Source organism: Lynx canadensis, chromosome E2 (assembly GCF_007474595.2).
Source record: "Lynx canadensis isolate LIC74 chromosome E2, mLynCan4.pri.v2, whole genome shotgun sequence".
NCBI lineage: Eukaryota > Metazoa > Chordata > Mammalia > Carnivora > Felidae > Lynx > Lynx canadensis.
In genome coordinates this window covers 7590436-7607933 of record NC_044317.1, presented here as the reverse complement: position 1 = coordinate 7607933, position 17498 = coordinate 7590436, and the positions used below count along the sequence as shown (strand labels likewise).

Genomic DNA, 17498 nt, shown 5'->3' with positions numbered 1-17498 from the left:
AAGCTGCTAAAAGGCACAGCTGAGTCCAAGCAGAGAAAAAACCGCTGTGGACATGGCCAGGACTGTCTGCACCCACGATGCCTGGGAGCATCATGCAACCAGGGTGCTCTTTCTAATAACGTGTTCGGCCTTTCTGCGGGGTCTCTTTGGGCAAGAAATCGGCAACATGAAGCACACGGGTGTTTTGGAGCAGACTTCACCAGATGCTTCACCCTGAAGAAAGGACTCAGAACTTCACCAGTGACAGTGTCTGCACATCAGCTCATGGAGACTATAGCCCCTGGCTCTGGGCTCAGAAAAATTAGCCTCCGTAGGACGCTGCCAGGCACAGTGAGATTAGAGGCCCCAGAAAATCCCTCCCATGTGGCGTCGGCCTCCATGAGCCCACATAGATGGGTGCCCCTTTCCAAGACAGCAGGAGGCATTACTGCACCGTGACTCTGGTTTGAGAACGGCACAAGATGCAGCAAGCGTGAGCCCTTCCCGGGGTGGAGGATGAGTGACGGCCCTTGCTCGAAAGAACACTCACTTGCTTTTGATCAACCTATGAATAATGGGGAAATGACGACCTTTCAGTGCTCCCAAAAGAGATACTGATTGTTGGGATCCGATGTCAACCCCAGGATCCCAACTTTTATCCCAAAAGCAACAAGAGAGGGAGAGGCACTCCCCACCCCACTGGGTCTGAAGATGCCCAGCTTCCCAGGGTAGCCCTCCATCCTCTCCCCAGGGCTGAGCCACATCAGCTCCAGGACACAGGAACACCCAGAAAATCCAAGATTTCACCATCAGGCAAAGGGCAGGAGTAGTATGGATTCACACATGGGCATTACCGGATGCTGTGCTTAATTAATATAAGGAAATAAAATCTCTTTTTGAGGGAAACAATAAGGTGGGATCTAATCTAGACAGCAGAGGCAACCCTAATTTGGGCAGAAAATACAGGATACCCAATTAAAATCTCAAGTTTGGATAAACAACAAAAAAAATTTTTAGTATAAGTATATCCCAAATATTGCATAGGATGTACTTATGATAAAAAAATTCTTTGTTGTTTGAAATTCAAATTCTGCTGAGCAGCCTGTATTTTTATGTGCTACATTTAGCAAAAGGAGGCAGGTCCCAAAGTGTCCAAACATGAGCAGAGCTCACCTGATGGCTTCTGCAATCCGGGTACTCTCCTTTCTCCTGTCACTGGACAACCGGCCAATTAGGTAGGAGTAATCTAGGCCGCTGCAGAATACGCTGCCCACTGCACTGAGAAGCAGCAGTTTGCTGTCGTCCGTGGCCGCGTTGCACAGCGCTCGCCGGACCTCCTTCATAATCTGTGGGCAGAGATGGATTTGTGGGGATGTTAAGTGTCTACCTATGAGCCAGGGGCCTTCAGACCTCAAGCCTGCCAGAGGCCTCACCCCTGAAGGCAGAGCCAAGTACATGTTCTCCTCCTGTGTAGGAAGTCTCCCCTGAATACAAGCCACATCCAGACCAAGCAAAGAAACACCAAAACCAGAGCCCCCCTGCAGCATCCCCGAAGCTGGCACGGAGTGCTAAGAAGGTGGCAGTGAGGTCACTGGCCACGGGCTGGGAAGCCTGGCTTGGAGCCGTGTAATCCCTGGTAAGTCTCTGCAAATCTTCTTCCAGCATTTACACGTTTGGCTCTTTTCAAAGGTGTGGGGAAAAAATTCCTATGAGCAGCCAGGTGAAGTATGTTAGCCTTCTCTAGGAGGCCAGGTTTAATTATACTCTTGCTTGTCCTTAATTCAACTAAGACTTCTGCATGGCTTGTAGGTGGCACGTGGGAAGAGGGCTGTGGCATCAGAACTCATAAAATTTTCAAGGTGCCAAGGAAGACAACTGTCAAACACAAATTCTGTATCCAGCTAAACTATCATTCAAAAGCAAGGGTAAAAATGAGGCCTTTTTCAGCAAAAGAATGTTTACCACTCTTAGACCCTCACTGGGAGAATTTAAAAAGGATGCACTTCAGAAAGAAGAAAACTATATTCAGAAAGAAAAGACTGACATGCAAGGAATAATAACAGCCAGCAAAGAAACATGGTGAATGTGTTGATAAATCAATATAAGAATGACTATAAATTCATCATACTGATATTGACCAACTGAGGGTGAGGGTTTGCACAAGGGTAGAACTGGAGTCCAGGCGATAATATTGTGTCTGATGAGAGAGGAATGACAACCACATGCCAAGGTTCTATGTCTGGGAGTGGTGGAGAGGCGATGATCACATTTAGGCTTCACTATGTGTTTGTAACTTAAGGATAACTTCTTAAAAGTACATGGATTACAATGAATGGGGAGGGGGGTAAAATAAAGAAAGCTCAATCACTCAATCCAACAGAAGTCAGGGAAGGAGGGAAAAATCAGTGCAGAAAAGGCATGGTAAGAGAAAACAAGGCATGCACTTGCCTGGGTGGAGCTGAGAGTCCAACTGGGGAGACAATAAGTGAACAGGCTTTTAAAGGATCATTGTTAATTTGTCATTAGGCATCATCATAGGGTACAATGGGAAAATATTGTGAGAGCCAGTTTTTTTTTAATTAGACTTTTTAAAGAACCCACTTATTAAGCCCTTGGAGGTGCCAGGGACTACATCGAGTAATTTCCACATATTTTACTCCAAACGATAATCCCATAGAGGAGGGAATGGGATGCTGATCTTGCAGGGAGAGCGAGGAAAACTCAGAGAAGTGACATAAGTCACCCGAGGTCAGAAGCAAGAGGCAGAACCACGGTGAAAATCTCACCCCCAGACCCCTTCTCTTTCTACTACTCCATACTGTAGGATGATTTCAGTAAATGGGTGAATTTTCACGGACAAAAGTAGGGCTGGATGTCAATCTAAATAGAGAATCTCCCAGCTGGTGCTCTGTGAGGGTGGGAGAGTCATTCTCCATTCTAACTGGGTATAAGCCACAGATTTCCTTTGAACATCAAAAAAAGCGAATGGGCCACTATCTTGTGGGTCCTTTAAACCATCTGCCTCCAGAAATAGACATGCTCTGAACAATCCATGAACTCTATTTCTCTGAGAGGCAAATAAAAGAAAACCCTGCTGTAAAGATGCGAACTGGCATGCTACACATGACTCAAGAGAGTGGCCTCTCTCACCGAGGCCACATTTACTAGTCAATTAGTAAAGACAAAATCAAGCAAAACGGCCACCTCCTTTATGAATTAAGCGCCAAGTCGACCTGTGCTTCGTTCATGTGAGAAAAGTACAAACTATATGTTGTAATTTCAAGAATGCTATGTCTGGTTAGTATAGCTTTCCTTTTTCTTTCTCATGTTGATAATCCAATTTGGAGAGATGGCTGGAGGTTCTACCTCCTTGAAGGACCCCAAATTGTACAACACAACCGGTTTGCTTAAAGTGAAACATTCTAAAATGATTACTTCCTTTGCCTTCCCAAACAGGATACTCGGCACACACATAACTGCCTCTCGATGGTCCCTTGCTAGCCTGTAACAGAGCACTCCCCTCAGAGGCTCCCAGGGAATGCATCTGTAACAAATGGTCCAAGACTGCTACGCATTTTGAAGCCCCAAATACGTTCTTGAGATTGACTGCCCTCATTAGCTGCCACTTGCTCCAGATGTATCTGCTGGCGAAAGCACAATCCCCACTGCTACCCCCACCTTCTGATCTGCCATGCCTTGGGAGCAGATAACCAAATTCATCACAAGGGAGTCAAGGGCACCGGGGTGGCTCAGTCGGTTAAGCGGCTGACTCTTGATTTCAGCTCAGGCCATGACCTTGCGGTTTGTGGCTTTGAGCCCCACACTGGGCTCTGCATTGACAGCATGGAGCCTGCTTGGGATTTTCTCTTTCCCTCTGTCTCTGCCCCTCCCATGTGCATTCTCTGACTCAAAATAAATACATAAACTTAAAAAAAAAAAAGTGGGTCAAAAGGGGGGAGTAGACCAGAGCCCCACTCTCTACTTCATCTCTACTTGCTGAAATCAGTCACCCAGGGCCCATCTCAGCTGTGACCATCTTCATGAATGCTTTCCCACATATCCCTGACTAAATGCAAACTTTTCCTTCTCCTGACACCCCAAGTGTCTTAAATCCCCCCTAAGACACTTGTGACAAGCCCCCTTGTAGGATGTGAGCATCTTGGCCTCACCCTACCTCCTGCTTGATTTAAATCCCCGATAGGTGGCCCCGAAGATGGCCTTCAAGGATCCCCTCCATGGTAGTCACATGCTTGTGGCATCCCCTCCCCTTGAGGGTAGACTAGACCCGGTGACTCACGTCCAACCGTGAAATATAGCAAGAGTGATGGGATGTGCCTTTCAAGAGGAGACTGGGATACGAAAGGGCACAGCTTGTCTTGGCTATCCTGTTTTTCTCTCTCTCCTCTTGGAGCTCTTCATCTGGGGAAGCAAGGTGTCATGTCACGAGTTGCCATAGGGAGAGGCAAATCCATAGCCCATAGGAAGTAACCACATAACAGGGAACTGATGTCACTGGACAGTGACGACCTCAGACCTGCCATCAGCACTTGGGTGAGCTTACAAGTGGATCCGCCTCCACTGAGCCTTCAGCTGAGACCGCAGCCCCAGACAACATACCTTGACTGCAGGCTTTGACAGACCCTGAGCCAGAGGCATCCAGCTAAGCCACACCAGGATTCCTGACACACAGAAACTGTGAGATAATATTCGTTGTTTTAAGATGCTAAGTTTAGGGCAAATTGTTATACAGAGACAGATAACTAATATAATTCCTTAAAAGCTAAAACAGTCTTCTACTCATCTGTATAACCCTTGTAACACCTAGTCCAGAACCCTGCTTATAAACAAAACCTAGTTAGTGTTTACTGAATCGAATGAGTAGCACAGTATTTACCTCCTCAAGAAGTTTGCAGTGTAATGGGGGAACCAGACATTTAACAACCTACCACACAAATACATGTTCACTAACAACCGTAACGAGTTCCAGAGGGGAGGGGTGCATAGTGAGAGAAGGATATAACCTGGGCAGGGAGCTGGGTGGGGAGGGGTGGGGGTGGGGGGTCACTCCTGCAGATGTGGAGGCTGAGCTGAGACCTGAACGAAGTGTAAGGCCACTAGGCAAGGAGGAAGGGAAGGAGGCACAGGTATGTGCAAAGGCCCTGGTGCAGGTGTGAACACGAAGCAAGCCAGGCTGATTGGAGTGCAGGAGGAGGGAAGGAGGCTGTGTGGTGCAAGGCGAGGAGGGTCGCAGAGCTGGGCAGGTCGGAACACAGCGGCCTCACCAGGCCGCGGGAATCGTTCTGATTCTTAATCAGTGCAACTGGAAATCACAGATGCATCTGAAATGCAGGAGCACACGTGTACACGTGCATGTGCACGTGCGTGTGTAGAAGGCGTGCCTTGATCAGATTTGCATTCACGGCAGATCACTCTGCCTGCCGTGCGGAGAACCGATTGCAGGGGAGGAAATATGAAAGAGCACACTTGTTAGCAGGTTACTGCAACCGTCCAGAACATATTGGTCAGGATGGAAACAGGGAGAAAAAAGCATGTTAGCGGGCCGTTCAAGGATTAAAGCTAACAGGCCTTGGGGGCAGTATGGACGTGGTGGGTGTGATCCAGGGGTGTGAGCTGTGATTCCCGCGTGTCCACTGTGCCCCCGGGGATGGCGGTGGTGCGGCTCTCTGAGTCTGGGAGAACTGCAGAAAACCGGGAGCTGAGCGAAGGCTTGGGGTCGTCTCCCAAAGGGGGAGTAGATGAGCTTTTAATCACCAACACTTTGGGCAATCTATTTTGCTGGCTCTCTCCTGAAGGGGCATTTTCATTATCTTCCTGGTTCTTTGCAATATTACAGACAGGAGAAATATTACAACATACCCTCTAGCCTCAGAATCTAGTTAACACACCCAGTAATGTACGAATTTCTGCCCATGAGGCCAATCCGACCAACGTCCCACGTACAACCAGAAAAAGAAATTCAATCATGACATGCAGGGTGGCCTCACCCCAGCTGCTCCATGAATAAGTAAGGCTGGTCTGCTGGAGACCATTAAATCACCTCTGTTTCATTTTAACAACGATGGGAACACTTATTGAACGCTTCCTGTGTGCCAGGCATTCTGTGAGCCTCTTTGCAGACATGATCTCTAATCCCACAAGCAAGATATAGTATAACTTCTACAAATGAGGAAGCTCCAGAGAGGCAAGGTAACTTCCCAAGGTGAGATGGCGGAGGCAGGATGCAAGCCTAGTCTACTAGCCTCTGAAATCTAGATTGCTCTAACACCGCCTGTTCGTTTCACTGGGATCTTTCTTTCAGGGCTACTTTACCCAGTTGGCCAGCTTATCTGTAGAGTCAATCCACTTTGGTTGTTGAGACAGCTGAAAATACCAGATCAATATTTTTTTCCGCTTTCCTCCTGTTCTGTTACTGACAGACACCAATTAGGAATGGAACCCCTAATTAACCAAGCCCGCGTCCCAGGAGCGGAGAAGCTGTGCACCTGACATCAGCTGGATGCCACATGTCGTCCGTGGTGAGTAGGCAACGGTTAACACACAAAGCTGCTCCAAAGAGACAGAATGAACTGGGAGACTTCACATTTATTCGACTTGCGGAAGGAAAACGCTGTGCCTTTTAAAAGCATGCTTTTAAAATGTAGTGAAGTAGAAAAAAATCCAAGAAGAATTGGTCTCATGTGAATATTTCATGATGAGCTTAAAATAACAAGGTTTCCATGTGTATAAATATGGGAAGGGCAGCCTTCAGGGTAAACGACAGAGGTCTATACAGCAGAGAACCCTCAGGTGGTTCCTGAACGTGCAAGAGAGAGACCCCAAAACACACCCATGCGGTTAAGCCTCTGTGTCTTTGCTGCTCCTACGGAAATCAGAGGGGGGAGGATATCGCAGGACAGGGAAAGGGGGGTGTGGACTTCGCCGTCTTCCGCAGGCCAGGCACTGGTCTGAGTGTAAGAAACAATACGGTGACCGCAAGTAGCAAGGGTCCTGCTCCCTGAAGGTTACATTCCATTAAGCTGCAAGATCCTAAGCCTGTCAAGGTCTCTAAACCTGCATCATCTTGTCTGTAAGGGGTGGGTCGTAACAACCCTACATCGGAAGGCTCCTGGATGAGGAAATGAGATAAAGAGCAAACACAGAGCATGAAGAGCCACGGGTAGCTGGTACTGTCACTGTTTTTGTTGTTGACCACTCTGCCACCCTGTCCCAGGTCGGTCTAGTTGGAGAGGGCTGCTTGGATTCATCTTTTCCCACATTTGCACCATCAAGAATCTCTTAAAAATTACCCATCTTATTTCTTCATTGCTCCCCCCAAGTACCCACAGACAACATCTTAAATGGTGTTGTCTACGTAAGAGCATTAAGTATGCACTGTTTCCCCATTCTGTTCACCTAAAATATAAGCCTCATTAGCATTAAGAAGGTAAGGTGGAAAAAAAGCAGGTAAAACGGACTTGATCAAAATTTTAAACATTGCACATCCCAGGACACCATCAAGAAAGAAACAAGACAACTCAGAGGATGAGAGCATCTTTTCAAACCCTACATCTGATAAAGGAGGCTTAAAACTCAATAATTAAAAACAGTTTTAAGAATAGGCAAAGGATGTGAAGAGACATTTCTCCAAAGAAGACAAGTAGCCAATAAGCACACGAAAAGATGCCCACCATCGTTAGTCATCAGGAAAATGCAAATCAAAACCACGGTGACACTACCCGACACCCACTCGAACGGCTATAATAAAAAGGACAGATGATAACAAGTGTTGACGAGGAAGCAGAGAAATCAGAGCCCTCGCGCACGGCCAGTGGGAATGTAAAATGGCACAGCCTCTGTGAGAAACAGCCTGGCAGTTCCTCAGAAAGTTACATCCAGAGTCACCACACGACCCAGTGGTTCCGTGACGAGGAGTATCTCCAAGAGCACTGAAAACATGTTCACACACACAAAAAAACCCGTGCACGAGTGTTCGTGGCAACAGGAGTCACAACGTAGTAGCCAAAAGTGGAACCGACACAAATGTCCATCACGGAATGACTAAGGGACAAAATGTGGCACACCCATACCATGGCAAAGTCATGACGTACTGACACGCGCTACAGCACGGATGAGACTTCACGCTCAGTGGAAGAAGCCAGTCACAGAGGACCACACGCCATACGATTCCACTTATGTAAAATGTCTGGAATTGGCAAATCCGTAGCAACAGAAAGGAGATTTGTGGTCACCGGGGACATGGCGAGGGAGAATGGGGAGGGGATGCTGGCGGACGGAGGGTTTCCTTTGGGGGTGTCGGGAATGCTCTGGAACCAGATCGTGGTGATGGTTGCATGACCTTGTGAACAGACTAAAAAAAACATGTGCATTTTAAAAGGGTGAAATTTATGGCACGTGGATTATATCTCAATTGAAAAAAAAAAACAAACAAACAGCAAGAGAGCCGAGTGAACATAATTCTGTCCAAAGCAAAAAAAAATTTGACATGCCGCAAAGCCCAAGATATGGTGTTTGGATTCTGGGGCTGCCCTCTGACTGTGTGACCCTGACTCATTTTCTGAATCTCTCTCTGAATATCTCTGATTCTTTTTTTTTTTTTCAACGTTTATTTATTTTTGAGACAGAGAGAGACAGAGCATGAACGGGAGAGGGTCAGAGAGAGAGGGAGACACAGAATCTGAAACAGGCTCCAGGCTCTGAGCAGTCAGCACAGAGCCCGACGCGGGGCTCGAACTCACATACCGCGAGATCGTGACCTGAGCCGAAGTCGGCCGCTTAACCGACTGAGCCACCCAGGCGCCCCTCTCTGATTCTTTCTGAATCTCTCTCTGATCTCTGCTGAGATCTTCATCTATAAAATGGGATAGGATCACTACCCGAACACAAAGATCAAATGGGTAATGTAGGTGAAGTGATGAGCGCATTGTGCCCCCCAGTCAAGTTTGTGTGTGGGACACAAGAGGAAGCCAGAGCCCCGTTCTGAACAAGAAGCCCTCTCCAGCCTGACCCTCCCCTCTGGTCCCCTGTCTCTCACCTCAGGGGTCAGCGCGTTGTTGTCCGAGGTCTGGCTGGACAGCAGGATGTGTGTGAACCCCTCTTCCTTCCGCACGACAATGTCCCGAAACCTACAGTTGCTTTCGTTCTGGCGGACGCTGTACCTGAGCCTCTTGTCAAAGACATAGTCCTTCTCTGCTTCCAGCTTCCTCTTCACGGGGCTGTGCAAGTTTAATCCCCCGTTGGTCAGAGCAGAGCCTTCCAAAATCAGACAAAAAAAGTGAGAAACCAACATAGGAGCAATCACACCAGAGCGTGATCACAGAACGTTCAGATTCTCACAGAAAGGGTTGGAGGTGGCTGGGACCCCCCCATTCACCCTCCTCTGTCCTTGGGTGGAGAATGGCCCAGGGCTTAACTGCCACAGCTCCAAGTTTGAACTAAGAGAGAGAGCTCTGTGGAGGGCCTGATATGATCTTTGATAGCCTGTGAGCCTCAGCTTCTGTTCCGAGGCCTTCGGCAACAAGGAACCCTCTACTTTGAAATCTGATGGCTGAAAAACAAAACAAACAAACCAAAAAAAAAAAACAAAAAAAAAAACACCCTGCAGTTTTATTCGTAATTACCAAACACTGGAAGCAACCAATCTGTCTTTTAACTAGGTGAATGGATAAACAAAACGGCACGTTTGTATAAGGGAATATTACTCAGCAATGAAAAGAAAATTAGTTACCAAGCCATGAAAATACACAAATGAATCTTAAACACAGAATGCAAAAGGCCAGTGAGAAGGGTTGTGCATTGCATGATTCCAATTACATGACATTCTAGAAAAGGCAAAAGCAGAGAATCAGGCAAGAGATGTGTGGTTACCAGGATCAGGTGGAATCAGAGCAGGTGGAACAATGAAACACAGGGGATTTCTGAGGGTGGGGAAGCTATTCTCTAGGATACCCTGATGGTGAATGCGGGACATTAAGCATCTGTCAAAACCCAAAGAACTTTGCAGCACAGACAGTTAGGCTTAAAGTATGCATTTAAAATAAATACGTTTACGAGACTGGCGGGATCCAAGGAGGGAATACAGAAATGTGATCAAAGAATCTGACTGTATGACAAATGCATGAAAGAAACAACCTCGGGGCGCCTGGGTGGCTCAGTTGGTTGGGCATCCGACTTTGGCTCAGGTCATGATCTCGCGGTCCGTGGGTTCAAGCCCTGCATCGGGCTCTGTGCTGACAGCTCAGAGCCTGGAGCCTGCTTCGGATTCTGTGCCTCCCTCTCTCTCTATGCTCCTCCCCCACTCATGCTCTGTCTCTGTCTCTCTCTGTGTCTCTCTCTCTCAAAACTAAACATTAAAAAAAAAGAAAGAAAAGAAACAATCTCACTGAAGGGGGCAGGAGTGCCTCAGCACCTCAGAAACTCTAGGAATGACTGGAGTCTGTAAAAACTAAAAGCAAAACAGCCTGCTAGAGAAATGCTGTACTGTAGTTGGCAAAGCCGATTCCTAAGGAGGTGGAGGAGTGTTCAGAATTCTGATACCGTTACCCAGGCATGCTGGAACTGGACAATTCAGTAAATGGATGGCAGATGGTAGGATCCACACGTCCGACCGCCTGGAGTATAAGGTTATAGATAGATGAGGGGCGGGGTCTAGAACAATCCATGGGATAGTGGATTCAGAGTGGAAGGCATCACGCTTAGCTCAATACTGGTATAGACAGTTACATTGATAGTTACAGGTATGTGTGCGTACAAAGGTTAGTAGACGTGCGTGTATGTCCTTGCTCTGTCAGCGGAGAGGGCCCGGAACCAGTGACATCCCAACAGCAGTGGGCACACCTAGGGCCCAGATGGTGGTCTCTGATGCAATTCTCAACAAAAGGAACCAGGACTCCCTGGAGAAATGGCTGACTCCAGGCCTGGGGCAGGAAACACATGAGATAAGCTTGTAGTGGCTGAAAAGGAATGAAGTAGCAAAAAATAAAATAAAAAATGAAAAAATAACCTCCCCAACGATGAGGCACGTGGGGAGCCGATCCAAAGAGCTCCCAGCGGCCAACGATGCACCAACTTGAGCCACACAACAAAGGAGTATTTGCATTCTAACCAGAAGCACAAAATCAATATCCAGGAGTCCATAATGTCGTTAGTAAATCATTAAATTAATAAACAAATGGGAGAGAAGAGGCGAGTCTCCCAGGCACAAGAATTCCCAACAGTTTACGGAGACTCTCTGCCCACAGGGAGGTGGAGCCTGAGTGCCCACTCTATAGGCGCGGGTTGTGCCCCGTGACTTCCTTCCACACGGCACAGTGTGGAAAGTTTGGGGCCGGGAGCAGTAGCTGGACAGTGGGGACACCTGACTGGGGCAGATGGAGAAGTCAAAGTGTCCCCCACCACCAGGTGACAAAGACCAACATCAACCGCGATGAGTTAACGGCGACGGCGTGTGCCCTCACGACGTGTGCGGTCTTCCTCCCCCAAACCCACGACTCCGGTCTAGGCAGGAGTAAAAGATCGCACAAATCCAAATTGAGGGGCACTGTACAGAATACTGAATCAGTATGCTTCAAAACTGTCAAGGTCATCAAAAACCAGGAATGTCGGAGAAACTGTCACAGCCCGGAGGAACCTAAGGAAACACGACAATCCCAAGAAGGGTTTCTGGAACAGATGTTAAGCAACAACTGCGGGAAGCCGAATAAAGCATGGACTTCGGTTGATAACAATGCACTGTTACTGGTTCGTCACTGTAGCAAATGCGTCACTAATGTAAGACGTTGGGAGGAAGCAGAGTGTGGTGTGTAGACGAACTCTCTGTATTATCGTCCCAATATCTCTGTAAATCTAAAGCGGTTTTAAAAGTTTTCCTTTATTTTAAAATTATGTTAGTAACAAAAAATTTACAAAACCCCACAAAACAGTTCTCAGGCAATTCTGATAGGCAGGCAGGTTTGAGAACCCGGGCCAGTGGCTCTTACGCTTAAACATACATCAGGAACACCTGAAGAACTGTTAAAAATCCACCTGCTGGGCCCATCCCAAACTGCCACCACTGCTTCAACATCCAGGCTTTGAAAACCAGGGTCCAGACAACCCAGGGGGTCGTCCATCACCAGGCGCCTCCCTCATGTCGAGCGAGCCCCATGCTTGAACGCTGGCGAAGGTCTGAAAATCGTGCGGAGTGTCACCATTTCTGCCCGGGGTGGTGGGTGACTGACCCACGTAGGATGGGCTGCCGTGGTGTAGGAGGAGGGGCACAAGGAGACACACAGAGGGACTTATTACGTGCGGACCATTGTTGGAACCTTTTTTGGCAGGGATGCTGGAACGCGACCGGAAGCTGGCCCCCACCCTCAGAAAACGACTGCATGGACAGAGCGAACATGCCTTTTGCTGACCCTCCAAGAGCAGGTTATGAGTATTACAAGAGAGAACATATCTGGGGCGCCTGGGTGGCTCAGTCGGTTAAGCATTCGACTCTTGGTTTTGGTCCAGGTCATGATCTGACAGTTTCCTGAGTTCAAGCCTGCTTGGGATTCTCTCTCTTTCCCTCTCTCTCTGCCCCTTCCCCCACTCACGCTGTCTCTGTCTCTGTCAAAATAAATAAATAAACTTTAAAAAACTGTTTTAATAAAATAAATAAATTTTTTTTAAAAAAGAGAGAATATATTTAAAGGACCCGGTATATAATAAGCAATGAATAGATGGTGGCTCTTACTTGCTTTATAGTCATTATCACCCTGCTCAGCACCAAAGTATTCCGGTAATATTTTCTGCATGAACCCTGTCTCTCCAACAATACTGCAAGGGTCTTAAGGGCACGATGCTGGCACACACAGCACAGCACAGCCTACTACCTGTGCACCAAGAAGTCTACAGGAATTGTTCCTTGGCCCCTGGAGTCTTGGGTCACCCTATGGATGGACTCACATCCTTACTTGGGTGGGTCTCGGGATCTCAAGAACCAAGGCCAAGGCAGGGAGCAGAAATGGTTCCCTGGACCCCTCCTTCCGCCTGCTGGGTCCCTATCGAGGTGAGCGATCAGCCACAAAGGGGCACAGAAGCAGCAGGCCCGTGTTGTCCCACAGCTTCCTTGAAGCCTCCTCCTTTTGTACTTTTCTGTTACTCAAGGCAACCGGGCTTCGTCAAGCCCCGCGATGCAGGTGAAACGACTCCATGAACTCCGGAAAGTAAACGTGAGCATTTAATTAAAAGGCGGGTGTAGAGGGAGCTGTTTCTTCAGGGTTAACCTCAAAATCTTCAGCTCCCCACCAGAGCTTCCTAATTGGAGCTGGCCCTGGTTTCTGTAGAGCCCAGGCAGATCGTGTGCCACGGGCACAGGGTCCGTGCCACGGCCCTGCTGGCGGATGTTAGCACGTCGCAGAAGCGGCTCTCAGAGGACACTGGTTCCCGCCGGTGACAAGTCAGAAGCTCCGGGGCCCTTGCATGTCAGCGCCTTCCAGAGCTGGGAGAGGTTTGACCCGAGTCCTCCTGTCCCCCAACCAGGTCAAGGCGCTAATTTACAATTCTATTAGAGAGGAGGAGATGGGGTTTACCTTTTGTGAGCAGCTCTATGTGAGGTCTACGAATTTCTCAGCAGTCCTAGGTAAAGTGCCATTCTGTGTCCGTTTTGCAGGTAAGGAAAAGTGAGTAACTTTGCAGGAAGCCACAAAACTTTTACATGGTAGAGCCAGGACTGGAGCCCAGCTCTCCCTCATTGTATTTATTCACCCTGACCTCACAGACTTTGCTTCGTGTCCAGGAGATGAAAAGGAAACCAGCAAACTATTACCTAAATAAAATAGTGACAGATGGGAAAATACAGGAGACAAGATGGAAACTAATAGGGGCAGGGGCCTCTGAATTCAACGCCCATGGCCTCTCTGCATGGCCGTCTGCACAGGAAAAACCAACCCCCAAAAGACCATCTGACCAAATAAACTATAAAACGTTCTGAAGAAAACAGACCTGTTTATCCTCTGTCAGGACCCTGGGCTCAGACCTCTGTTGGTGACTTGGAAGGTGCACCATCTCTGGGCCAAAACAAGGAGAAGAGCCCCCCGCCCCCCCCCCCCCAGGGCCTGAATTCACATGGAACCTGAGTGGCTGACATGGCCCTGCATTTTCGGAGATGCAGAGGACAGTTGCGCCCCAGAGCCCCTCGGACTCTGCCCTCAAAGCGTCTCCCCTTCAGGGGCATCACACTTCCCAAGCCTGGCAGGCGGACCAGCAAGACACCGGGGGAAACACAACATGCCCGAAGCATGGACACCCCAGCCTGTGTTTGGTACCTGCCAGAAGCTAAGAAGCCACGTGAGCTCCTGAGCACGAGTCTCCTTGATGATAACATGAGGTTCACAGTACCTGCTTTTCGAGGTTGGGTTTTTTTTTTTTAGTTTATTTATTTATTTTTTTGGGGGGGGGGTGGGGTGCACATGTGTGAGCCGAGGAGGGGTACAGAGAGAGGGAGAGAGACAATCTCGAGCAGCCTCTGTGCCGTGAGCGCAGACTCGGGGCTCAAGCCCACGGACGGTGAGATCGTGACGTGAGCCTAGATCAAAAGTCGGGCGCTTAACCGACCGAGCCACCCAGGCGCCCCGGGTTGTTCTGGGTTCAGCTGAAGAACTAATATGGGGTTAGCAAGTGCCCGGCTCACCCTAGGCACGTCACAGATGTTAGCGGAAGGACCCCAAGTCGTTGCAAAAAAGAGGCATGAACTGGTGAGTCCTCCCGGCCATGTCCTCCCAGCCCCTAAGGCTAAGGCACAAACCCAGGAGGTGGCATTCCAGGCACAGAGCAGACTGTGAACCCATAAGTCAGGGTGAAACCCAATAAAGGGCCAGCGTATACACCCCACACTCCCTCTCATGAGCTGCGAGGCTGGGTGGCTCACTCACCCACTCCAGGCCCCCTTTCCCCCCTGTGGACTGGGAAAAAACATTCCTGCCTCACGGGACTGTCGCCCATGAAAGGAAGTGATGTCAGCTGCATTCCTGGGACATAGGACAGTTTCCTTCCTTCTTTTCCCTTCAAACCTTCCCACATTCCTTCCTTCAGACTAAGCACAAAGGAGTATTTGACGTGAAGAAGTTTCCATAAAATCACGCCCTGACACAGCCCCTCTGCTCCAAGCACGCGGAAGTGGCAGATAAATACTGGACTCACAAACAAGATAATCATCTCTGTGCGTGACAGGCAGAATGTCAACACAAAGCACTACGTGGGGCCGGGAGCGCCGGGCAGGAAGCACACTCGAGGACGGCACACACCAGGGTCCCACGCGAGACGGGAGAGGGGACCCAGGCCCACGGCCGGATGCCAGGGGGTGGCATGAGGTCCCCTCCGTGAAGGCAGAACAGCAGCAACACGACCACGTCCACGACCACGGCTCTGTCGGCAGCTCTGGGCCAGGTAGAGGCAAACACCAACTGTTACAGGGGTGCAGGGGGAGAGAAAGCAAAGAAAAACAAAACAAAAACCCCCCTCTTGGAACGAGCCCATTCACCAGAATCCCCAAACCTGAAGACATGCTTAGAAACCTTGCCAACAATATCAACGCTTGTGACATAAATTGCTCCGAAGAAGATGAAATGAGTATCAAGGAATGATGTGACAAGGACTTTAAAACAGGAATGCCTCAAATATTCAAAGTGACAGGTGCAAGGAAAAAAAAAACAAAAACAAAAACACATTCATTGACAATAAACAAGAAATTCTCAGACAAAAGCAGACAGAAAAAACAAAAAGGTAAAGAACAAATGAAAAAGTAAACAGCTAACGGGAGAAAAGTATTTCCATACCACAGATAGAAAGCTAAGATTCCACGCTGTAAGAAGTTTTATTTACGTAGTTTTTAAATTAAAAAAAAAATTTTAAGTTTATTTTTGAAAGAGAGCCGGAGAGAAGGGGAGGGAGAGAGAGAGAGACAGAGAGAAACCCAAGCAGGCTCTACACTTTTAGCACAGAGCCTGACATGGGGCTCGAAGTCATAAACCATGAGATCATGACCTGAACTGAAATCCAGAGTGGGACACTTAATCGACTAAGCCACCCAAGTGCCCCTATTTATTTTTTAAATTTTTATTTATTTATTTATTTATTTATTTATTTATTTATTTTTAACGTTTATTTATTTTTGAGACAGAGAGAGACAGAGCATGAACGGGGGAGGGTCAGAGAGAGGGAAACACAGAATCTGAAACAGGCTCCAGGCTCTGAGCTGTCAGCACAGAGCCCGACACGGGGCTCGAACTCACGGACCGCAAGATCATGACCTGAGCCGAAGTCGGCCACTTAACTGACTGAGCCACCCAGGTGCCCCTTATTTATTTATTTTTGAGAGCAAGAGAGAGAGCATGCAGAGGGGCAGAGAGAGACAGAGAGGGAAACAGAGAATCCCAAGCAGGCTCCACACACTGCCAGCACGGAGCCTGATGCAGGGCTTGAACTCAAGAACGGTGAGATCATGACCTGAGCTGAAATCAACAGCAGGTTGCTTAACCAACGGAGTCACCCACGTGCCCCCCCTCCATAAGAAGTTTCACAGGCTGGAGACAGAAGCCCTCAAATTCCTCCTTTAGTAAAGACAGAAGATATGGGCGGGGATTCACAAATGTTACATGAAAATGGCCCTTAAACACAAGACCTCAACTTCCTTTAATAATGCAAATTAAAACCCGTACTAATGGAGTAAAAATTAAAACTATATGGAGATGCCATTTCTCACCCACCTGCTTGGCAAAAGTTCAAAATCCTAACACCACATTCTGCCAGAGAGGATGTGAGGAGTTGGGCACTCTCTTAATTGTGGGTAGGAGGCAAAATGGCACAACAGTGATAGGAGGGAATTTGGCAACACATGACAAAACTATTTATGCGCTTACTCTCAACCCACCAATCCAATTCTAGAAATGTGACACGAACATACACCTCTAACAACACAAAAATATATGTTTAAGGTGACTCCTTACAGCACTATTTGCAATTTCAAAATGTTGGAAACTATCTAAATAATATCCAAGCAGAGATTGGAGAAGTAAACTAGGGTGCATCCACACAATGGAATACTACGCAGCTGTAAACAAAAAAAAAACCGAACGAGCTCTTTCTCCATGAACTAATAGGACATAGTTTCCAAAATAAATCTTCACATGGAGAAAGACAAGGTACAAAAGTACTTTACCTTTAGTGTAAGAAAAAAGGGGAGGGGGGCCAGGGTGGCTCACTCATTTGAGTGTCTGACTCTTGACTTCGGCTTAGACCATGATCTCACAGTTCATGAGTTCAAACCCCCTGTCGGCTCTGCAATGACAGTGTGGAGCCAGCTTGGGGTTCTCTCTCTCCCACTCTCTCTCTCTGCCCCTCCTGTGCTCATGTTCTCTCAAAATAAACAAATAAACTTTAAAAAGGAGAAGAAAGGGGAAATGGATAAATCTGATTTTTTTTTTTCAAAAAGAAATACAGGAGGAATAAACCAGGAGACAATGAAACTGGTTACCCAA

The 17498-nt window shown here is 47.9% G+C and overlaps 1 protein-coding gene across 1 annotated transcript in view; it reads right to left on the bottom strand.

Annotated features, from left to right (window-relative positions):
• Positions 1 to 17498, bottom strand: part of CDYL2 (chromodomain Y like 2) — a 170792-nt gene that overhangs the window by 18627 nt on the left and 134667 nt on the right. The window contains exons 3-4 of the mRNA XM_030298569.1: positions 9032 to 9249; positions 1153 to 1325 (exon numbers count right to left, since the gene is read on the bottom strand). Of these exons, the coding sequence (XP_030154429.1) occupies positions 1153 to 1325; positions 9032 to 9249 (391 nt within the window). The remainder of the gene's footprint in view (positions 1 to 1152; positions 1326 to 9031; positions 9250 to 17498) is intronic.